The sequence below is a fragment of the Pseudochaenichthys georgianus genome, chromosome 17, assembly GCF_902827115.2.
Source record: "Pseudochaenichthys georgianus chromosome 17, fPseGeo1.2, whole genome shotgun sequence".
NCBI lineage: Eukaryota > Metazoa > Chordata > Actinopteri > Perciformes > Channichthyidae > Pseudochaenichthys > Pseudochaenichthys georgianus.
Window position 1 is genome coordinate 26,609,030 of NC_047519.1, and position 25,040 is coordinate 26,634,069.

General features: G+C 43.4%; 1 protein-coding gene across 1 annotated transcript in view; it reads right to left on the reverse strand.

Annotated features, from left to right (window-relative positions):
- LOC117462870 (adenylate cyclase type 1-like) overlaps window positions 1-25,040 on the reverse strand; it is a 44,906-nt gene that overhangs the window by 14,380 nt on the left and 5,486 nt on the right. The window contains exon 4 of the mRNA XM_034105222.1: window positions 19,944-20,055. Within this exon, the coding sequence (XP_033961113.1) occupies window positions 19,944-20,055 (112 nt within the window). The remainder of the gene's footprint in view (window positions 1-19,943; window positions 20,056-25,040) is intronic.

A 25,040-nucleotide genomic window follows, 5' to 3' on the forward strand; every position in this document is an offset into this window, starting at 1 on the left:
AAGACCAAATGACAGAGAGAAAGTTACAGTGAGAGAACCCATCTCATAGACTCTAGGTTTAAGAGAAATAAATATAGGTACACAACCTAAGAGACAACCGATAAGACAGTTAAACAACAACAGTTATACTGTACAACATATATGACCACATCACCACATGGACTGATACTTGTAAAGCATGTTCATTATTACATGCAAACTCTTGAGACTTAATCTCAAACTAACGCTAAAATGTTTCCCACAATGCAATCAACAGATCAGTCTCACTTTAGGGAAAAAGGTGAGTCACTCTCTCAGTCTTTGGGGACAGTAAGGACTGGCATAAAAAGGCGGCTTACAAATATAATCCATTATTAGAGGATATGAGCAACAGACAGAGATTTCACCAGGGAGACCAGGTTACTGTGGACACCTTCTCATAACCCTTTATTGTTTCCATGGAGGTAATAGGATCGCTGGCCATGTGGAGAGCACAAAGACTTGTAATTATGCACAATGGTGGGCAGAAGACAAGACGCTCTATTTTTAACATGTTAGCCATGTGTGTTTCAGGGAAAAAAGGGAAACTATTTGTCCTGTGTAGCTTTATACGCTTTGGTCATGCTTAGTGATTAGAGGCATGGAGGCATATGTAAATTGCAGATCCTCCGTTGCAAACTATAGGTTACTTACGTAACCCCAGTTATCAGAGTAACATGAAGTGAGATGTCTCACTATGGGATGCCCCTCATCGCGGAGCAAACAGAAGCATCAATCTCATTACGCCAATCCTGATTGGCTGGTGATCTTGACGTCAGCGTCAGGGGAAATCACCCCCTATAAGTAGCCTGCACTACGACGCATGCATCATTCAAAATAAGCACCTCTTCTCGCTTCACCATAGCAAGGAGGACCGTCTGGTGAGACATCTCACTTCATGTTACTCTGAGGACTGGGGTTACGTAAGTAACCTATAGTTCTCATTCATAACACTCCGTTCGATGTCTCACTATGGGATATTGTAGCTCCCGTATTGCCAGATGAGCTTATCTCGAAAATACAGATCAACCAGAATTTAACAGGTAGAGTCCCGACTCAACAAGGTGCCCAGCACTGCTCGGGCCACGCTTGGAGCGGAGACGTCTAGCCTGTAAAAGCGGACAAAAGTGAGCGGCGAGGACCAGCTCGCCGCTGCACAGATGTCTTGGATGGAAACACCCTTGAACAAAGCCCAGGATGTAGCCAGGCCAGAGTCGAGTGAGCCCGCAGACCCGAAGGTGCTTGCAAATTCTGACTCGTATAGGCCAAAGCAATTGCCTCCACAATCCAGTGGGATAGCCGTTGCTTAGTAATGGGCTTGCCCTTGTGAGGTTTAGCCCAGGACACGAAGAGTTGGTCATTAAGACGAAGCTCCTTTGATCTGTCCATATATGTGTGCAATACCCGGACTGGACACAACAGATCCTGCTGCTGCTCCCCGGAGGAAACCAGCGGCGGAGGAAATGCCTCAATGTCAATTGGGGTACACGAACCAACCACCTTTGGTGTAAAGGCAGGGTTGGGCTTCAACAACACTTTTGTTTGCCCTGGGGCGAACTGAGTGCATGAGGGATGTACAGACAGTGCATGGATATCACTGACCCGCTTGGCGGATGCCAGGGCCAGTAACAGCACTGTCTTGAGTGACAGATGTTTCATGTCAGCTCCTTCCAGGGGTTCAAATGGGGTCATTCTGAGCCCATTTAAAACCACTGCCAGGTCCCATAAGGGCACCAGCAACCTGGAGACAGGGAGGAGCCTGCGCGCTCCCTTCATAAAACGGCAAACCAAAGGATGTTGGCTAGCCGTCTTACCCTCAAAGCCCACATGGCATGCAGCAATAGCAGCCAGGTACACCTTGATCGTGGAGAAAGCTCTGTGTTTATCGATCAAGTCCTGTAGGAATGATAAAATCACCCCGACAGGACATTGAAAAGAGATGTGCCCTTCTTGAAGGCACCACTCCTCAAACACCCTCCACTTACAGTCGTAAAGAGACCTGGTGGAGGAAGCTCTCGCACTCTGAATAGTGTTTATCACCTTCTGAGGGAGTCCCACTGTATTCAGATTGTACCACTCACGGGTCAGGCCCATAGTGCCCCGCACTCTGGGCGTGGGTGAAGGATCGCCCCCCCCGCCTGAGACAATCTGTCCCTGCGTGGTGGGGGCTGCCATGGCTGCCCGCACAACAGCTGATATATCTCCGCCAGCCCGTATATTGCGGGCTAGGGCGGAACCATCAGGATAAGTGTGTGGCGTTGCTCCTTCACTCTGGCCAGAGTTGGGGGTAACAGAGCCAGGGGTGGGAACGCGTACAGAGGACCCGGAGGTCAATCGTGTACGAGTGTGTCCCCGCCTAACAGTGCGTTTAAATCGTGCATTAAAGAGAACAGCTGTCATTGAGCATTTTTTCTTTATGCGAACAGATTTAACGCGGCTCTGCCGTAACGCACCCACAGCGGACTCCCGATCCTTGGATGAGGAGTCCAGTCTGCATAGAGTGGTGCACCTCTGTACAGTAGTTCTGTCCCGAGGTGCATCACTCCCGGTACCTGTGTCGCTCTCAGAGAGAGGAGACGTCTGCCGCTCCAAGGGATCAGTTTGTGTGCCAGTGTGTGTGACTGGAGACAACGCAACCTCCCTTGGCGGTTCATACACAATATCGTGTTGCCTGTCCTCACGAGGACATGGTGTCCTCTGAGAGAAGGCAGGATTCTTATCAGAATTCTCTGAGTTTTTATCAACTTTGGTTCTTAAAACAGACAAAGTAATTATCGTAGGTGACTTTAATATTCATGTTGACGATGATAAAAATAGCCTTACTGTTGCATTTAACTCTATATTAGATTCTGTTGGTTTCTGTCAGAGTGTAAATAACCAACCCACTGTTATAATCACACTCTCGACCTTGTTCTGACATATGGTATTGAAATTGAGCAACTATTAGTCGAACCGCATAATCCTGCTTTATCCGACCATTTCTTAGTAACTTTTGAAGTACTGTTACTAGACTACAAAGCATTAGTCAAAAGCTCTTGCAGCAGAAACCTATCTGTTAGTGCTATAGCCACATTTAAGGAAGAGATTCAACCAATACTTAACTCGATAGCATGTCTGCATGTAGGGGAGGAAACTTATACAAAATGTACACCACCCCAAATTGATCATGTTGTTGATAGTGCTATAGATGCGCTGCGAATAAAATTAGACTCTGTTGCTCCTTTGAAAAAGAAGAAAATAAAACAACATAGATTAGCTCCATGGCATAATGCCGAAACCCGCAAAATAAAGCAAAAGTCTAGACAACTTGAAAGGATATGGCGTTCCACTAAACTTGAAGAATCTCGTTTAATTTGGCATATTACTCTCAATGAATATAAGAAAGCACTGCGTAAAGCGAGAGCAGCCTACTACTCTTCATTAATAGATGAGAATAAGAATAATGCAAGATTTCCTTTCAGCACTGTAGCCAGGCTGACAGAGAGCCACAGCTCCATTGAGCCTTCTATTCCCTTAGCACTCAGTAGTAATGATTTTATGTGCTTTTTTAACGATAAAATTGTTACTCTTAGAAACAAAATTAATGACCTCTTGCCTTCGACCAGTATAGTGTTATCAACAGCTCCCGGAATCGTAAGTTCTAATATTACACTAGATAGTAAACTAGAATGCTTTTCAGCCATTAACCTTGAACAATTACATTCAATGATTCTCTCTTCTAAACCATCAACGTGCATGTTAGACCCAATTCCAACTAAGCTGTTGAAGGAAGTTTTTCCATTAATTAGCACTTCTTTATTAAATATTATGAATATGTCTTTATTATCAGGCTATGTTCCACAATCATTCAAAGTAGCAGTGATAAAACCGCTTCTTAAAAAGCACAACCTCGATCCAGAGGTTTTAGCCAACTATAGACCTATTTCTAATCTTCCGTTCCTCTCAAAAATTCTTGAGAAAGCGGTCGCAAAACAGTTGTGTGATTACTTAAAAAACAATGATTTATTTGAAGATTTTCAGTCTGGCTTTAGAACACATCATAGCACAGAGACAGCTCTGGTTAAAGTCACAAATGATATTCTAATAGCCTCAGACAAGGGACTTGTCTCTATTCTTGTTTTGCTCGATCTTAGTGCTGCATTTGATACTATCGACCATGATATCCTATTGCAAAGACTAGAGCACTTAGTTGGCATACAGGGAACTGCTTTAGGCTGGTTTAGGTCCTATCTATCTGAACGCTCTCAGTTTGTACGTGTTAACGATGAATCTTCCACGCAAACCAAAGTTAGCCATGGAGTGCCACAGGGCTCAGTGCTCGGACCTATTTTGTTCACATTATATATGCTTCCGTTAGGCAATATTATAAGGAATCATTCTGTAAACTTTCATTGTTATGCGGATGATACTCAACTATATTTATCAATCAAGCCTGATGAAATTAATCATCTAAATAAAATTCAAGACTGCCTTAAGGACTTAAAAACGTGGATGACCTTAAACTTTTTGATGTTAAACACAACCAAAACTGAAGTTATTGTACTTGGCCCGAAGAATCTACGAAACAAATTATCTAAAGACATACTAACTATGGATGGCATTAATTTGGCCTCCAGTGAGACTGTAAGGAATCTTGGTGTTATATTTGATCAGGATTTATCCTTTAACGCCCACATAAAATCAATTTCAAGGACCGCCTACTTCCATCTACGTAACATTGCAAAAATCAGGCATATCTTGCCTCAAAACGATGCAGAGAAACTAGTCCATGCATTTGTTACTTCTAGGCTGGATTATTGTAACTCTTTATTATCAGGGAGTACTAAGAAGTCAATCAAGTCGCTTCAGCTGATTCAAAATGCTGCGGCTCGTGTACTAACCAGAGTTAGGAAAAGGGACCACATTACTCCTGTTCTGGCTGCCTTACACTGGCTCCCTATAGAACACAGGATAGAATTTAAATTCTTCTTCTCGCCTACAAAGCCCTTAATGGGCAGGCGCCATCTTACCTTAAAGAACTCATTATACCCTACTGTCCTACTAGGGCATTGCGTTCCAAGAATGCAGGGTTGTTGGTTGTTCCTAGAATCTTTAAAAGTACAATGGGAGCCAGAGCCTTTTCTTATCAAGCTCCACATTTGTGGAATCAGCTTCCAGTTTGTGTTCGGGCGGCAGACACCCTATCCGTTTTTAAGAGTGCGCTTAAGACCTTCCTTTTTGATAAAGCTTATAGTTAGGGCTGATTAGATTCAGCCCCTAGTTTTGCTGATATAGGCTTAGTTTGTCGTGGGACATCTTACTTCTTCCTTCTCTCTGTCTATACCCGTGTACACTCATGTTCCGATTAACCCAGCTTCCCCAAATGTCTTTCTTTTTGGTGTCTATATACGCTGGGATCCGGAGTCATGGATGATCCTGCGGTCCTGTGTCCTGGATCGCGAGCGCTGGATCTTGAGTCGTGGCTGTGGTCCTGGATCATAGGTCCTGGATGGATATCCTCGTGGATTCATCTTCCTATTATACACACATGCATTTCCAAACATTTGGACTACCTATGTTGCAAATGTATTATCTTTTCAATTTACACACGGCATCTATTGCACGTCTGTCCGTCCTGGGAGAGGGATCCCTCCTCTGTTGCTCTCCCTGAGGTTTCTCCCATTTTTCCCTTTAAACTGGGTTTTCTTTGGAAGTTTTTCCTTGTACGATGTGAGGGTCTAAGGACAGAGGGTGTCGTATTGTCATACTGATATTCTGTACACACTGTGAAGACCACTGAGACAAATGTAACATTTGTGATATTGGGCTATATAAATAAACATTGATTGATTGATTGATTGAGGAAGCGTTTTTGGGTGGGGAACACCGCTAAAAGCTCCGGGTAATTTACGTGCGCCCGCTGGAGGTCTCTGCTCTAGAGACCTCTCACCGGGCGACATTCGTAAATACCCTATCAGCCTGTCTGACATGCGTCCGTGGTGACCACCTTCCGTGAAAGGACTGCACCCGTAGGCGCGTCCCGTACTAGAAAAGTCGGGTGTCGTGTCACTACGCATTACATAATAACCAATACTCACCCCGTGGCGCGCGGGGTTTAGTTTTATTATGAGACCCATGTTGAGCAGGTGCTTTACGAGGACATTTGTCTCCGTAATCTGACTCCGCTCGGCGGGCATTATAGATAAAACCCTTCTTTCTAGGAGAGAGAGAACCTCTCTCTCCAGAATGTGGGTTGACTCTCTCTGGGCTTGCGAAAACAGATAATGTGTAACGGCCCGTCTACACCACAGCGTCAACAGCGTCGACAGCGTCGAAAACTCCAATCTGCCCATTCACTTTCAATGGGGTGACGTCACGTAGCCTCGCTTTTTCGCCGAACTGAATTGTGGGTAGCAGAGCGGTCCGTCTCCGCCGTCTTCGGCGTCAGAAGTTGAACAATGTTCAACTTCTGACGCCGGAGACGCCGGAGTAGCCAGCGCCAGCCAATCAAATCCCGTTTCCCAAAATCTGACAGCTCAAGCCGTAGCTAATCAAACCGCGTCTAAACTGGGAGAGATATCCCGCCGTTCATTTCTATATTTCAAAAAAAGTCGGAGGAGAAACTAACTATCGCCGTAGCAAATCACCCGGTTTTGTATGACCAGACCCTCTTCACCTACCGGGATACAAACCGGAGGAACCAGGCATGAAGGGAGGTGGCAGAGACAGTGGGTGAAACTGGTAGGTTTTCGCCTGTTTGGGGAGTTTATATATATATATATATATATTGCTCCCATAAAATCCCCGGGGTTTTTTGCTCTGTATGTCGGGGGCGGGAGATTCATGTGATTGGTTGTTGGTCGTGTTGCTTGAATAAAATCCCCAAGCTCCAGACACGCCCAGCTCCAAGCTATTTTTGAAGCTGTAGTGTGGACGCTCCGTAACTGTTTTGAGAAGCCCAGGCAGATGTCGTGAGTATCTCCTGCTGTATGCTCCTTAGAGCCAGCTGAGATGTCACGCTTACGGCTCCAGCCGGCACTGGGCATGCACGTGACGGTGGTGCCTTTACAGCTCCAGCCGGCACTGCGCATGCGCGTGACGGTTGTGCCTTCACGAACCCAGCCGGCACTGCGCATGCGCGTGACGGTGGTGCCCTTAAAGCCCCAGCCGGCACTGCGCGTGCGCGTGGTGGTGGTGCCTTCACAGACCCGTCAGTAATTCGCCTTTTGAGAGATGCCGTAGCTGCTCTCAGAAGGGGAACAATTGACGGGCTGTTTATTGGCTTTATTGATTTTCTTTTCATTATTTTGAGCTGCGCCCTCGGCCTGAAGCCTGGATGCGTCAGCTGCAAATGTTTTATGACAGAAGGATCAACCAATGTGTGACATGTATTTGTGCGGACTTGAGGATGGTGTTTAGGCATCTCTTGAGGCGGCGGGAAGACATTCACGGAGGGAAGAAGGAGGGGCTGTCACGCCGCTAGCTTCTTCTTCCTCAACTGCTGGCCGAAATTCTGGGTTGGCTGAGCCTGAGCTGCAGCCGGAACCGGAGGATTTCTAGGCCAGCTTGCCCTTGTCTCCAGCCTGGGCTGGGGACTCGGGTGGGCTGCGGCCTCTGCGTCTTCGGTGCTTTAAACCGAGCAGAGTTCGAGGCAGCCTGGGCAGAGGACTGCTGCTGCGAAAGCAGCGGCTGGACCCTTCGAGGGAGACAGAGGTGGAGTGCCTCGTCCTCCCTCTTTTTCGTCTCACACCTCCTTTGCATGGAGGCGAGAGTGGAGCCGAAAATTCCCTCGGGAACGATGGGCATATCCAGCACATCCTCCTTTTCCCGGTCTGGGAGGTTGGTGAGGTTGAGCCATCTCGCTCTTTCCTGCACCACCATGATCCCCATTACCTTGCCCGTGGCCTGGACGGCGCAGCGTTGGACACGGAGACAAATGTCCGTGACCGCTGCCATCTCGTCCAGAGTGGCTGCCCCCGGGTTACCCGACAGGTCCTCGCAGAGCTCCGCTTGGTAGGCGGTTAGCAGCGAGGACACATTCAGGGCCCTGGCGGACAACGCTGCAGCTTTGTAGGACTTTTCAGTCATTGCTGACTGAAAACGGTCCGACTTTGCTGGCAGCGTGGGGTTCCTGCTTGGTGACGGGCCCACCTTTGGTAGAAGGTGAGCCGCTACCAGCGGTTCCATGGGCGGCATGCGGAGCAGGCCGAGCTTCTCCATTCCGTCGCAGTCTAGGGAGGAGGCACCCTGGATTGGGACCTTGTTGCTGAAGGGCCGGTCTCTCCACGAGACCGACACCTCATCCAACATTTCCGGGAAGACCGGGAGGAGTTGCCTATTTTTTGCCCGCTGCTTGGGGAAGGTGTTTCCCCTCGTAGCGGGACCTGGAGGTCTCCTTGGCCATTTCAGGCCACGGAACGTTGAGTCTGACCGCAGCGCGTTTACACACGGCCTGCAGGTCCATGCTCAGACCAGGGCGTCCTCCTCTTCATCCTCCTCGTAGTCCAGCTCGAGGACATCCTCCGCGGGTGAGACCATGGTGAGGTCTAACCGGGAGCCCCAGCTTGGTAAAGCACGGGAATCCGTTCCCGCGTGTCTTGTCGTCACCGGGTCCCGGCCTGCCAGGGCGCGGGATTCCGGTTCTGTGGTCATAGCGGATAATGAGCCTCAGACCGACACGGAAAGGGCTTCACTCTCTGTGGCGGACGCCCCCGTGTCTTGACTGCCGGTCGGCGGGTCCATGGACATGGGGGGGTCCTGTTCCGACAGGCTAGCTTGTCTTGCTAACCGTCGGCGGAGGCTCTTAACGGTGAAGCGGACACAATGTCCGCATGAGCCGGGGTTGTCGATCGCGCCTCGAGCGTGTTCCAGCCCGAGGCAGGACGAACAGACCTGGTGTGTGTCTGTGCCCGAGATCTTCAACCCGCAGCCGCAGAGTCGAGCCACCGAGTCGAGCCACCGAGTCCCTGACTCCTCTGGTGTGAGGGAGAGGGGCGTCCATCTTGGTCGCCTTGTGGCGTGGAGAGGGCCCGCTCTCGACAGGTGGGACGGGAGAAAAAGGTATTACGACCTTGTCCTTAATCCGGAGAAAAAGGACGATGTGGGTCTTTTATTCCCGGAGAATACTGACTGGTGTGACAGTATGCTCCTTTTTAATCCTTTTCCCTTCCGTGGAGAAAAGAAAAAACGTCCTCGCTACCGTGGTGTCGGTAGAGAGGGAGCGAGCTAGCAACAGGTGTGCTGCTAGCTTAAAAAATCGGACCTTTCCGGGGAAGAGAAGGGCGAGGTCGATTTTAATACTAACTGCGTTAGTACTACCGTCTTCCTGCAAAGCAGAAGGAGTAGCCGGTGAGCGCCCGTCGACCGAAATGGGTATTTGGGTTCAGTCTGTGGACAGTGAAGCTTGCCCGGCTACTGTAGAGATGTGCTCTGAAGCGAGAAGAGGTGTTTGAATGACGCATGCGTTGTGGCGCAAGCTACTTATAGGGGGTGATTTCCCCTGACGCTGACGTCAAGATCACCAGCCAATCAGGATTGGCGTAATGAGATTGATGCTTCTGTTTGCTCCGCGATGAGGCGCATCCCATAGTGAGACATCGAACGGAGTGTTATGAATGAGAACTGAAAATGCATCTGTTTTGCAGATGCACTTTGCTGCTGCTCCTTGGTACATTCTTGAGAAAAAAATAGAATCATACAAATAATAACAATTTAGGCCTTGTATAATTCACCAGCACTTACAATGGTTTGACTTGCTTGAAGTGAATACTGTATATCTGCACTTTCCTCTTTGTCCCGAGTTTGAATCTCTATGGCTGTTGCACTTATTGTAGGTCGCTTTAGATAAAAGCTTTCCAAATGAAAGGAAATGTAATGTAAAATAAAAACTTAGAAAAGCGCTCAGAAACAGTCAAATATAGAGAGATGCATGTTGTATAGACTTTTGAGCTGCAATTATGTTCAATATTGTCCTGATTTTCCTTAAATATACAGGTTTCTTATTTCATATGAACTAACACAATATTAATTATCTATTTATTTACCACAATGGTATTAGTTATTTTACGGTTTACCATTTCCATTATGCATCTTTAATTGCATGAAGTATCATTACCTAAATATCTGTATTTACTCTTGCATATGTCCCTGGTTTGTTTATTGTACTGCTTTATTTCTTCATTCATTTCCTTTATGAAGATCAACAAAGTTCCATCTCTTATCTTTCCTTCATATACAAAATATCCAACCTACAGTCACTTTAGTTATCTCATTGATAAAACGACCACAATATATCCTAGCTTCAAAGCTGTTGTTTTTCTGTAATTGAGCACTGAAAATACAGAGCTTTTGTTTTACTTTACTATTTTGAGAGTTACGTCACTCCATCATACTCATCCTCATACAAGACAGGTGCACAAAACAGCACTTGAAATGTTAAATGTCCTTTGAACTGAATCTTGATCTATAAACTTGACACTAGACTGCTATCCTCTCCAGGTCTTTCCCATCTTCTATTAAAAACCTGTTCACTGTAACAAAGCCAATGAGGTCTCTTTGTGGTTACTCAGGTCACGGTGGAGCAGATGGCCATTCAGTGAGATATAGTTGGAGCTCCAGGAAGTGGGGGAAAGCCCTGGTACTTACAGAGTCTCTGCTAATCTGCAATGTGAAAGGCTTAGGGGCTGATTCAGTCCTGCAGGCAGGATTACCAACGTCATGTGACTGAAGCATTGTGGACAATCTGGGTGGTCAAGATGGGTTTTGAGTGTTAGAGACAGGTAGAATTGACACCTAATCACACTTTCTTTTAAGAAGGAAAGACATTCTTAAAATGTTTTGGATAGTTTATGTGTTTTCGGTGAGGTCAGAATATATGGGAGCAGCATTATCAAAAGTCTAGTGTGCAGGGACCTTAAATACAAACAACAAAATGCTTTCAGTGATAGAAATTAGCAATCATTCAGCATACACAGACAAAGAGGGCGATACCAAAAGGGACACAGCGACAGGGATGGGTAATCTAGTAAATGATTATTAAAAAAAGGACGAGCCAGCTGAGAGTAGCAGCAGTTCATTTCCTACAATTCCTCAAAGGAGACAGCAGTACACGCCACGCTCTGTCTTGTCAACACAGAGACAAAGATCAGTGCTCTGTACATATTATTGATGTGGCTAAAGATTAGGGCTTCCACTCCTGTAGCTCGGGAGGTTGAATGGACACAGACAGACGTGTGATTGAAGCTGTATATCTTTGTACTGGCCCTTCACTGACTGATTGAACAGGTAGATTTATAGCAGAGATTAAACACTTCTCTTAGCTCAAAGTATAACCAATCCCAGTATTTAATGCATTTTATATTAGGCCATTGCTTTGGTTAGTCAAACATTTTCCAGCCTTCCTTACAATTATTATATAATGGCCACATGTTATCGATAAAGGCAGACAATGATTCATTGCAAGGGCGAAATCTTTTTATAAACATTTCCCAGGCGCCACAGATTTGTCTGAATCTCCGCCTGCATGCCAGGAATTCACAGGATTTTTCCCTTTTAGTCACCCAGCTCTTTTATTGATTCAAATTAACATGCAATAATTTATGTGCGACAACAAATGAATAATATATTAACACTTCCTCCACCCACCACAAACTGGTGGGTTGGAACGAGCAGGTGTTGTAGATCTGTTAAGTAAACATATTAATGTAGATATATTTAACAGATACAAAGATGAAGAATACAACAAAGAATGTTCAGCAGTCCAAAAGTGTTGTATTTATAAAGATGGCACTGATTTTCAGAACACTTGGTTGGAATAGAAAACAAGAAGGACTTCTTGGTTTTATTCAAATTATTAAAAGATGAAAGAAAAACTACTTGAGGTGCTGTTAACATATTTTTGGACCCCTCAGCAACGTCATTTGTGTAGTTTAATTGTAAAATACTTAATATAATTTGTGTCTGTAAGTAACCTTTCCCTTACACAATATTTAGGAACACCTTAAAAACACATTCATTTCTTGTCTTGGCCTCTGCCACTTCAAATTTGACCTTCCTTTTTTAAATCTGCCTCATGTGAGTTTGCCAACTTATAGAAGTGCTAGTTTCTTTATGGTATGCTCACTGCAATGACAAACATCATCCTTCTATTTTTACTGAAACAGAAGCATTGTCCCTCTCTTACTGCTCAGATAAGATTCTAAAATGGCTTGTTTGGCTTGGATTTATCTTGAGCCCACAGTGTTCAGCACACAGGCGGTAGAGGGAACTGCAGGACTTGACAGAGATCCTTGCACCTGCTCACGAGACAAACCCAAACAGGGTTCTTTGAGTCGTGTTTACACCCAGACTTTAGTTTCTGGCAGGCTGCTGTCACAGTGTGGGCAGTTAGCAGTCCTTGTGCCTAATTTAAGAATAATCCACATTTATTGGTATCCTTAGCAGTTGTATTTGTTATAATTTCTTGGCGTAGGATTTGCGTTATATAAACATGCAAATGTACTAAAATTCACATCTACAAAGAAGTTGGAACAGTTTTAAAAAGCTAACTTTTTGGAGAATGGGAACAGTACAAAAGTTGTGTTTCTCTCACTGTTTTTGTGAGCTCCTGAAGAAATCCCAATTGAAAATACACCATCTCAGTTTACTCTCAAGTTCTTTAAAGGTAGAATGGAGAAACCAGCTCGAGTGCGCTAGAATTTGAAAGTACACAACTGAAACAAATCTGCCCCTTCCTTCAGACTTCCTTACAGAGCCCCTCCTCCAACACACACGAACGTGCACATGACCAATGAGGGCACGAGATAAGTTTGTGCACGAGATGGAAGACTGACAGGCAGGTAGGCCATCCAGTTATTTTAGCCGGGCCGATTCAGATAATTGGATTTGCTTTTTACAGCGCCATGGCTTCCACAGATGAAATATTTGTATTTATTGTCAAAGCATTTAATTTATTCATTGCTATCGGGATGTTAAGAGCATTCCATGGAATATAACAAAAAGTGTTTCTGAAGTGAATTACCTACCCCACCTTTAATTAAGTACTTACAGTAAATGGTTTAAACAGGGATAAATACTTCTGATAACTATTTGTCAGATATGCTTGGGTGAATTGTTAAACAAAATAGTAGCACAGATTAAATAGACCCAGAATGCAAATATGGCAATGTATTATGTAGCTTAAAAAATGTATTATGTAAATTTAAGCATGCATTCATTCCCTGCATATGTGATGCAGGATATTCTGTAAACATTCACAGTCATATATGTGCGAGAGTGAGGGGAACTGTGACGTGTTGGGGATGAGGCAATCGATACATCATTGAGCCATCCTAAAAATGGAAACACAAGTGAGGAAGAGAGTGCAGAGGGTGTAGAGAACCACGGGGCTTAAAAGACAGAGTTGAGGGAAGTAGGCTGCTGCATGTCAATCAAACAGCTGAGAAACAAGGAGCGGAGGAGTCTTAAAGCTGTGATGCAGGGAGGTGTTGCGAGAGGAGAGAAAAGAGAGACAAGAATGAAAAGCTTTGTGAAACTCTGCTATGGAAACAGCAAGGACACGCGCATACACACATGCAGACAGACACAAACGCACAGCCAGTCTAGAGTTATTAATGTTATATAGCATCACAACCACCATAAATTAATAACAGAGTCCCCCTCGTTACAGAAGCTGTTGTTTCAGGTTTGGACCGACTGAAGGAAACCCAGCCAGGGAAAGGAAGTGTTTATAGGGTGAGAAGTTGGTGTGATAATTTACATTCTTGTTAGTCTTTTAAAAAACACATTTTATTAAAAATAGTTTAAACTGACAGATGAAATGCTAAGACAGTGGAGTTTGGACCAAACCCAACAGTAAACTCAGTCCCTTCACACTTGTATGATTGTGTCTGCTCTGTATGCCAGACTGATTTTACTATTTCCCCAAAGACCAAGTTTGGGTAGTGATATCTTTTTAAAGCTTTCCCGAGATGTATGTGCTTTTTTTCTTCCGTCTTAACAGTACAGTCGGCAGATTCTCAGCCTGGTGCTAAAAAGGTATAATCACTCCCAGCTTGTGTTCTTGTGGGTGGTGGGAATCAAACTGCAAATGCTGATGTAAGTGAGTGGGTTTCCTGTTAATTTCTTATATGGCATAGTCCAAAAATAAAGACTTTAGATTTTAATGTCTCATGTTAATTTGTCGATGAGGAGGCTGTGGACTTCAAATCAGGGGGTAGCAAGTTCGAGTCCCACTGCAGTCAGCATGTCATTGTGTCCCTGGGCAAGACACTTCACCCCAAATAGCTCCTGTGGGTATTGTCCACAGTACTGAATGTATGTAAGTCGCTTTGGATAAAAGCGTCTAACAAATAACATGTAATGTAATGTAATGTGTTGCCATTTCCACTGAGTTTCTAAGCTCAGGCTTATCCTTCTAAATATCTTACCAGGTGTTATCAACATGGGTATTCGTTCACACGAGGCCGTAACGGAACCGCGGAAACGGACCCCTCAAATGATAACGGGTCCCAAGGTGGATAGATCTGCAAACGGAACGCTCTGGGGGGCCAAACGGCTCCGTGTGTACGTCCTATTCGATTATTTTCCTGATAACGATGAAGCCATAGCCCCGCCTTTCCCCACCTCTGCTGCTCACTGCTGTAGCATGGTCAGTAGATACTACTGCTACTGACCATGCTACAGATGTTAGTGCAAAATCTACATCTCCTCTACCACAACCATCAGCAACAAGTGGACATGGAGAACTACATGAACTACATGCTGCTAAATCCACCGCGGAGAATAAACAGAAGGGCAACCATGCTCGGGGGTCTTCTTCGCTGCTTTTGGTGTATTTTGTGGCGGAAGTACAGCTAGGGTGACTGTAGCTGCGAGGGAGTGCGGTCGTCTTTCAACCAGAAGGTTGTGGGTTCGATCCCAGCCCATGCAGTCAACATGTCGATGTATCCTTGGGCAAGATACTTAACCCTGAGTTGCTCCCGATGGCATGGCCAACGGTGTGTGAATGTGTATGCATGTTAGTTCCTAGAGTAACATAGACTGCGCTGTGTGAATGGGTGAATGACATGTCGTATGTAAAGCGCTTTGAGGGGTCTTAAAGACTATATAAGTACAGTCCATTTACCATTTACAGCGCCACTTTCAGGCCCGGCATATGTACAACAGTGAGTCGAACGGACACGTTTATTGAGCCGATTGCGTGTGAACGGTTTGATATCGAATTTGTTTTATTTTTGTTTGCGTTCCCGTATAAATGGGGCCTAAAGCTCTCCTTTCAAATCCTTCCACATTGATTTTTGCATCAATTTGGGATTGCGATATATGTTGGGCTTGTTTTTGGCTGGCTCTTACTCCTTGCAACCAAGTTCGAAATCCAAACTGGACCACTGACCCAAGGCTTTTTGCTTTATTTCAGTCATTTATAACAAAAATATGACATGCACATACTACTGGCATAGTCACAGAGAGATAGCGATAGCGATCGTTCACTGTTTCAACTGGCATGCTGTGGCATTTAACCTCATCACACACACGCACGCACGCACGCACGCACGCAGGCACGCACGCACGCACGCACACACACACACACACACACACACACACACACACACACACACACACACACACACACACACACACACACACACACACACACACACACACACACACACACACACACACACACACACACACACACACACACAGCAGTGGTGAGGATCTCAGCCTGCCACTGACGTTCAACCAGAAAACATTAGCCGTTAGCTGTTAACAGTTAGCACACAGAGCTCACATCTCCTCATATCTGTTCAGAAACTGGACAAAAGTTAAACAAGTACAAACCACAGACTGTCTGTGTCATGGCGAATACAGTCGCTGGTTTATTTATGTCTGTAGGCCGTTGTTGTGAGTGTGGACGGAGTAGGCCTATATACAACGTTAGCTTAGCCTGGTCGACCCGATCTTCATTCAGAAAACAAGCATTTTAAAAGTGTTTTTGCCTGCCGTCTGTCTGCAGACTTGTCAAGCATTAATTCATGGTTTTTACTAACCGGTATCAGTATGTTGTTACTTCGGCATCATTTAGAAACGTGTATTACAATTTAATCACTTAAATATGTTCATGCAATTAAAATATGTTCATTTTGTTGTAGTTGTAGCTCCCGAGCCAGCGCGTCTTGTTTGAATGATGCGAGTAAACCATAGACTGTAAACACAGCTGGCAGCCGTGGTGAAACCATGGGTGAAACCCATAGACTGTATATATAAATGGACAGTGTCCGTGACGTCACCCATAGGATTCTGCAGAGTTGCCGAGAAGCCCTTAGTAGGCGGAGTCGGCCACTAACGACTTGACAGCAACGTCAGAGTCTAATCCCGCCTGCTTCAAATAAGGGCAAAGAGGCGGAGCCTGCTGCCTCCGAACTGGAAGTAAACAGAGCTAGCTCAGGCTAAGAAGCTAAGCTAACATGAAATACATGCATGCCAAGTTACTACTAACAGTGTAGTTCCCCTATAAACGTTACATTCATAATCAAATGAGACAATCTGCAAGAGAATTAGCTATATTTTGTTATTCTTAATGCTTGTCATTCACACGTTAAGAAAAGAAGTAACGATACATAGCAGAACAATTGTGGCGATGTTCAGCTTAATAAGCCTTGTTCAACATAATTTATTTAGCTAATACTACAGCAGGCGAACCAAGTCTGCGTTTCGCTCTGGTTTCGCTGCATTCCTTGATCTCCAGTTATAATGACAGACTCCACCGCCCAGACCTAACGGAGCCGCAGTGGGATAGCTCTGGGACGCCGGCTGGAGCTAGCCCACTGCGGCTCCGTTAGCTCCGGCAGCCACCACTGGGATAATTGGGTCCCCTATTAACATTTGCCCATTTAGCATTATGGGCGTCATAGCCATAGACTATAAAAGTCTTACCCAAGGCTGAATCATAAACTAAAATGTATATGTAGGCTATGTATAAAGGGTTACGTCCTTAGCTGGCTAATAAGTAACAAGCTAAGCTACCAAGCACACAAACACCTGTGAACGGGGTTAACATGTATACTATTATCATTTTAGACTTCTTGGAAGTTCTGTTTGTACATTCAAGCGCACAGCACGACATTTTAATTGTCTGGTATTTGTAACAATATTACCTAAAAGGCACAATCACCACGAACACGGCTAAAGCTAAAGGGTCAAGTACAGTACTATGACTAACTAATGTTGTAGCCTCTATGGTTGTAGCCTAGCAGAGTGGACAAGTTGCTGTTAGCTGACAGTGAGGCATGTACATGTCCATCAACGTGACCACGCCCTAATTTATGCAAAAACTTTAAAGACCTAATATAAATAAAAGGGTCGTGTTAGAAAACAATTCACTCACAGATTCATAATCATGAAGGTGGAATCTAACTATATCGATAATAATATTTATTGCATCCATGGGTAGAAACATGTTTTTTTCTGCTGTAAAGTTGGGCATTTTAACATGGGGGTCTATGGAAATTGCTCCTTTCTGCAGCCAGTCCCTAGCGGCCCAACTGCAGTGTGTGGCACTTCCGTATTGGCGTCCCGGCTGTTCCCCAGAGTTTGCCGCTTGGGTGAAACTCGAGCGTTTAGAGCGATGGGAGCGAACAACGACCCCTGACAGATCTCGCGAGAATGTGTATAAATATAGATACATTTTCATAACAAAACAATGGGGTTGCTAAGCCGTTTCTAGGCCAATTGTTGGAGTTGCTATAGCAACTCCAAGCTACCCCCTGGCGCCGCCCCTGCTAAACAGCCATATGCTTCCCTCAGGGGGTAAAGACCAAAATAGAGCTTTTATTTGCCAGGGGGCCAAACACCAGACTCTTAATAAATGCTAATGTTGCTACATGTCTGCTGGATGCGTAAATAGGCAACTGTTGCTAACACATACGTATAGACTTTATAGGAAGATACAATGCAAAGTTATTTTTTTAACTGCTTGTTCTCAGCTTCATAGAATAGACTGAGAATATACTGTAGGTGGAGGAGAAAAATCGCAAGTGTTCACATGAAATTGCAATGTTTAAAAATACCTAAGTTCAAAAGTTGCTAACTGTTTCTAATGCTCAAACACAAAAGGTCTATTTTTATCATATGCCTAAGATCAAGTGTGAAAGTGATTATGAGTCATATTCAAGAACTGGTATGTGTCTGTTAGCTAACTGAGGTGATAAGGTGTATCTTCATTTATGTAAAAACATTGTCTGAGTGCCTTCAGGAGAGAGAAAGAGAGAGGAGAGAGAGAGGTGAGAAGACAGTCGACTATAACAGCACTTTAGGAGTACACTGCGTTCCTGGCCATCTTCCCATGCAGCTTGACAAGTCCAAAGAGTGGACAGGTGGTGTGGGGATGGTGCTGGAATGGTATTATGAGATGATGCCCAGTGGCCATGTGGCATCGCCCGCTCTTCGTATGGAACGAGAGGAGTCTGTGTGCCGACAGTGACCACAGCTATGAGTCACTGGCAATGCCACTTCCTGCCAAAGTGGATCAGAATGAGTGGGGCTTTGGGTCAGGGCAAGGATGGAGCATTTGATAACAAGTTCAATGGCTGGGGACAGCTTTCATGGTAACACAAAGCTCAGAGTAGGTAGCAGCCAAGTGGAGATCAGACCAATCTACTGAGTTTTGACCCAAAGAATGAAAATAAATCACCACGGCAATATAATTGACATAGCTCAAGAATGCATTTCTTCTAGCCAAACTAGAAGATACAACTGAGAGTTTGCCTGTGTGCTTCTGAGTGTGTGTGTGTGTGTGTGTGTGTGTGTGTGTGTGTGTGTGTGTGTGTGTGTGTGTGTGTGTGTGTGTGTGTGTGTGTGTGTGTGTGTGTGTGTGTGTGTGTGTGTGTGTGTGTGTGTGTGTGTGTGTGTGTGTGTGTGTGTGTGTGTGTGTGTGTTGTAATGCATGGAATCATCTTCTTTATGGTAATAGCATCTTGGGGGAAAATGTTTCAATTGCAAAAAAGACAGTTTGCCGACATGCAAAAAAAAAGAGCCAGGTAGAGTCACTGATATAGAACTAATTGGAAAGGCAATGACATTTATTTGACAGAAATAAATTGAGTGAGAGACACTCTTTTTAGTGGCTTCTAATTTTGTGCATGTCAACAAACAGGTTAAAAATAGAAGCTCCCAACATGGCCAAGTAAAACCTTCTATGAAAGCAAAAAAGGGTTAGTTGTAATCCCATGGATTAACGGATTTCACGAAGGCATGTGCCTTGTGTAAATTATAGAGGCCAGATTACATGTAGATATAGCAGCAGCGGGGTGATCTGCAGGGGCTCAGGGGCTCAATCTTCTCACCAACAAAAACACTATGTGCCGGAGATTGAGCAATATCATACCTCTTTTGAGCATGTGCTTTTATTTTGATCAGCACATTATGAATAAAAGCATTTCAAGGTACATGTGGTGCTTTGATTGAAAGATTTTGTAACACCAGCGCTGCCAGCGTCACATTTGAAAGAGACTAGATTAACTGCAGCCGTCAAATTCACAGCAAAAGTTGAGCGGATTTTCAGCACTGAAATCACAAAGATATTGACAGATGGGAGAGCTGAAATCTTTTCTACATGCGAACCCAGGGAGATTGGGACAAGTACAACTTCATTCAGTTCATTCACACAACCAGAGTTTAGCCCTAGCTAAATCTGGCATAGATTAAAGAGGTCTGTCAACTCTTCTTTAAACGAAGCACTGGATAATCACATTAAGCATCATATGGGACATCTAAGATGGTGGCATGTGCTAGGAAAGGAACACACACACAATGCCATACATTTATATTGTGTTAAAGTTTGGCTTTAAAAGAAGGAGAAATAAAAGAAAGAAAAAATGATCTGCTTTTTATGCAAACAGGGACTGTGATTGAGGGACTGTGTGTTCAAGGAAGGGAAACAGACTCACCGTGGCGAGCTCATCAAATTTTCCAAACAGCTCATTTAGCAGTTTAACCAGTTCCTGCGCTGTGCACTGAGAAGCCAGGCAGGTGAAACCCACTATATCTGCAAACAGGATGCTGTGAAGGAGAGAGAAAAAAAGAAGCGTTTCAGTCAATGCAGGTTATTTATAGCAGCGTCTATAAAGGGAAAAAAAGATTATTGGATGCCTCATCAGATTAGCTCTCAGGAATGTATTTAAAATGATGTTTAAAGAGTCTAAGCTAAAGTAAATTTGAACATTCTCTTTGCATACTGTTTTAACATAAAACATTCAATTTAATGATCTGCAGCAGCAAAAAGAGAGAGAGAGAAAGACAGTGTGCAGAGACTGGCAGTGCCAGTCAGGCAGAGCGACATAAAAATAGAAGCGAGAGCATTCTCATGGGAATCAAGGTGGAGACATGTTCTGTAAGGAGCTGATGAACAGCCATATATTGCAAATATCAAGGCCTCTCCCCCCCTCTCCAGGTCAACTTGTACAACCTTTTGATTGTTAGTACACAATACTGAGAGAGCTTGAAGTTAAAATCAAGAAGAAATGTTAATAAGAATTAGCTTTTCTGCAGTGATATCACCTCCTACATTAATATTCTCCAGTTGGCTTACATTGTTGGTAACGACGGAAGATGCAGTAATACAATTGGTCTAATATATGTGTAGGCGGGCACTAAACATAGTTCCTAATATCTCTACAGTCACACAAGCAGTTAACCAGCTGGGAGACTAATGTTGTTTTAGCCGCCTCTTTTGCTGTTAGTCCCATCTGTGATTTAAACGCTCCATATGGGACTCAGTGACTCTGCATGTAAGTGACACCGTCATCAGTCCAAACACAGATCAGTATACTGAGTGTTGAGGTTATCTCACGTCTTGTATCAACATGTGTGGACTACAGGGCAACGCTGGCCATCAGGTGTCAGTTAAACCCTGCCATGGGGAACGCAACCTCACCAGAGGCCTAAGGCTAGATGCTATTTTCTGAACAAATCGAATGGTTTCCTCCTATTTTTAAAAATGGAAAAAGATCCACCTTAATTGCATTTTAACTTATAATTCCTTATGAGTGTTTTCATTTCAAATTTCAGGTTTCAAGTTCGGCAGAGGTTATTTTCACTGTTTTTATATCTTTTTTGCATTTATTAATCATGTTTCATTCAAACTTGACAACAGGTCCTGGAAGGAAAAGGTTACTTTTGTTGTAAACTCTAGTGTCTTAAAAGGGTTCACCAGCCTTTGAGGAACTAATCACTATCTATCTGCGTCAGAGAAGATCAGGAACTTTAAGGTTTTGCCCAGAGTGTTGGGTGGCAGTGGAGGGTGTGAAGAGGGTTAGTCATCAAACTCTGTCCTGTCCAACTCACATGTCTGCGACTCTCACACTGACGGCAGACTATAGGCTGCATGTGGGCTGGTGTTTTCACAATGTGACAGAGTGCAGATATCTCTAAAGGGGGGCTGCTAAATGTCATTTTGTGGTCTCACAGATGTCACCCTAAAGATGCTGAATACATTTCTGTGTATGAATGTTTCAATTGGCCAGTAGCTTTGGCTTACACATATATAAATCAAGTGTAGACATTCAAAATAACTTCAAAAATGTGTAATTTCAGTGGACAAAATAGCATACGGATGCAGTCAAAGCATATTTAATGTGTGAATTGAATTACCCAACACATGCCCTTTTATTTGATCCCCCTAACAAACATACACATTTCTTGTAAACGGTCTGGAATAGGCCATTTTAAAAGCTCAACTGCTGATTATAATTTTGACACAAATGTCATTAGCCTTCTGTCATTTTCTTCAATAATCAGGCAAGCTGTACAAAATTATAATTGTTTCACTGTCCCACATGCAGTAATCAATTCAAAGACCACCAGTTGCTAGAAGAGAGGAATTGTGCAAATTGCATAATAAAATGATGTTGTTAAAGCCAATCACAACTAATTTACAGTGTGTCTCTTGTACATACTTTAGAGTGCTGGCTATTAAAACTAGAGGATCAACTTTGCTTGCAAGGAACAATGCTAATGATTTCAGGGCTCTGCTTTTAAAAATAGCACAGTAGCACTACAACGTCTGCCTGGAGTTGCTTACAGTGCATCTCTCTCTGTAATGTAATGATATTACACTGACAAGATAGTGGCCGTCCACACATATTTTAGGATGTTCCCTAGTGTGATGGCTAACAGACTTCTGCAAAGTGACACATGCCTTAGTTTATGTTTTCGGAGGGGACATCTGAGGTAGCAGACTGGGGCGTTTTCATGATGAATGTATGCCTCATATTCAAATGCTCTTTTGTAAGACGGTGTTGTATAAATTGTCTTTCCGCATTTTCTTTCCACAATTCCTGAAAAGGAATAAACACCACTTAAACTAACATAATTGGAGCCCTACTACAGGCTTTGTTATTTTGAGCTGTGTTCACCTCAAAGGAACCACATGCATGCCATTGTCTCCACTTTAATGTGAAGCATGGGGCATGTGTTCCTCTCTCAGGTCAGATCTCTTTGTCCCAGGTTTACGAAGATGCTTTGTAAACACTGAACAACATTAGAAAAGATCTTGCAATGCGCATGTTATTCCAGTCAAGATGCTGGTCAATTCTAAATAAGCTATACATGTTTTGTTAGTAACTGCATATTCAGCTTTGAAATGTGTATGATTAATTACCTTACCAAAATGAGCAACTACTTAGCAACTTGTCCAACCCAGCACATCATAAAAGTACAAAAATAGAGGTATGTACATCAAACAGGACAGCACTGGAGCCTACTTTGTAATTAATAACCTTGTCCATGTGTTGGAGGACAGGCAAACTAAATCATAAAGACAGATGTGGATGTTGGGTAAGAGCTGAACACGCAGGTAATAACACAAACATCTGCAAACGATACATTTAATATCCGCCTGCATAGTTTTTGATTTTATCTGTATTTAAACGTCCTTGTTCACAATGTAAACATACAAATTTGAAGTGTTGCCAGAGTTATTTGACATAGAATTTGCAGATACATCAAGCAACATTTTATTGAGTAATGTCACATCTCAAAGGTACTCTTTTTTCACGAGTAAGATCACTGAAAAGCACAGAGATTGAGACTGAAGCCTCTTAATCTGGTTTTGTAAGTCCAGCTATAAATTAGTCTGTACAGCGATTACCTACACCCAATCTACTGTACTGTACTGTTCCACGGTCAAGGTCAAAACCTCTTGCCAATTTATATTTCTGGCTCAGAAAACTCTATCCACAGCATTTAAAGCACCAAAATTCAAATGATTAAACTTAGGTTTTACGCACAGATATTTCCGTGTGCTAACTGCTACTTGTCTCATAATATTGTCTAAGTCGAACTCCCTGATCCATTATTTCCTCTCCAATGGCACATATTTCCTCAATGATCTCCTATTTCCCTCTGTGGGAAGCATTACTGTAGCTATTTTGGCACATGTGATTTCAATTTAATCATGTAGCAGAAACACAGGCCAACACAGGGGTTAACTTTGGATAGGCCCCTCTGGAGCTACAGTGTGTGGGCAGTGTATGTGCTGACTTCGAGCCAATAAAGTAGCTAACAAAGACGAGCGTGAAGATGCTTACACTACATTTTAGAAGGATTAAATAAAACTTGTTTTTTACATTGCAAGTGAGCTTCTAAAAACATTACAAGAAACCATGTCAGTAGTAACAGACCGGTTTTTCTCTTATTCTAATAATTATTTAACGGAAATGTAAGTAATGTAAAAAGGAAAGCCCTTAGAAGATTTATAATTGATATATCAACTGGGTAAAATAACATCATTAGTGTAAGGGACTGCCCATATATATCTTTGTCGTATATGTGGGCGTGGAATGAAATATGGCAAAAATTAAATGCTTGCAAATTCAACGAGTGGTAAAGATCAATATTGTGCTAAAGTGGGTGCTAAGTTATATAGTGGTGATAAGCCTGAAAGACTGGAGGTTTATTCCTATACAGTCAGCACTTTTGTTTCCAGGTCAAGAGCATTTTTAATATGTATTATTTAATAAGTTACTATATTATAAGCCATAACAATAATTACAATAAATGGGTCTCTAATACCCTACATATCTTGTTAAATAAACTTCAGATTTGTTTCTTTGGAGCCCTATTATTTTTTCCGTGAGCGATTACTACAATATCCCCGTGGCTGGATTTTAATCAGATCAAACGCTGCCCACAGTCTCCGAACATAATGAAGAAAACTCGGAGTACATTGAGCACGCTGTTTACTTCTTAATTAGAGTAGCCCAAATCACATAAATCATGTCCACATCCAGTTTAGATCACTCTCAAAGGGTGGCGCTATCTGAAGGAGTTGCAGGCACAAATGCAATCAGTAGAGCTCCACTGAGATGGGTTCATATTTATCCACCATGCACATACAGTGTTATGCAACAATAATTTAGTCTCCATTGCATTTAATCCCCTGTAGCAACTTAATCCTGGGGCTAAGCAAACTCTCCTCCTCAAGCGTCCCTGCTGCTCTGAGCACACACTGAAAAGGAGGACGAGCGGATAAGAAAAGGAAACAAGGGAATGTGGGAGCAGAATAAAGGAGATTTAAGAATACAGTAAGAAATGCAGATTAAGATACATGATTAAAAGCAGAATAAAAAAACGGACTTATAAATAGCAGACAATGGAGGAGTGAATGTTGTGTTAAACATGCTGTTAACATCTTATCGACAGAAGGTTTCAAGGTCAAGCAGAGCCAACTAATGCTGCAGGAGTCTGGAGGAAGAATTACTAACAAATATTAACAAATACTGACTGGTTTGTTTGCTGGCTTGATTACAAATAGTTGCTAAAGAGGAAATATTATCAATGCTATGATGGTGTCAGAATTGTTTTGACACAGCATATAAACTAATGTCTTGTGAAAAAGGAATTACTGTAACTTCTCAAGAGAGTCTGAAGAGACTAACTGATGTGACATTATTGAAAGCTAGTTTCTGAAGACTTCTTTGATAGTTATTGAGTTCAGAAGTTCAAAAGTCATCACCCTGTAGCGAAAAGTAATGATCTTAAGACAG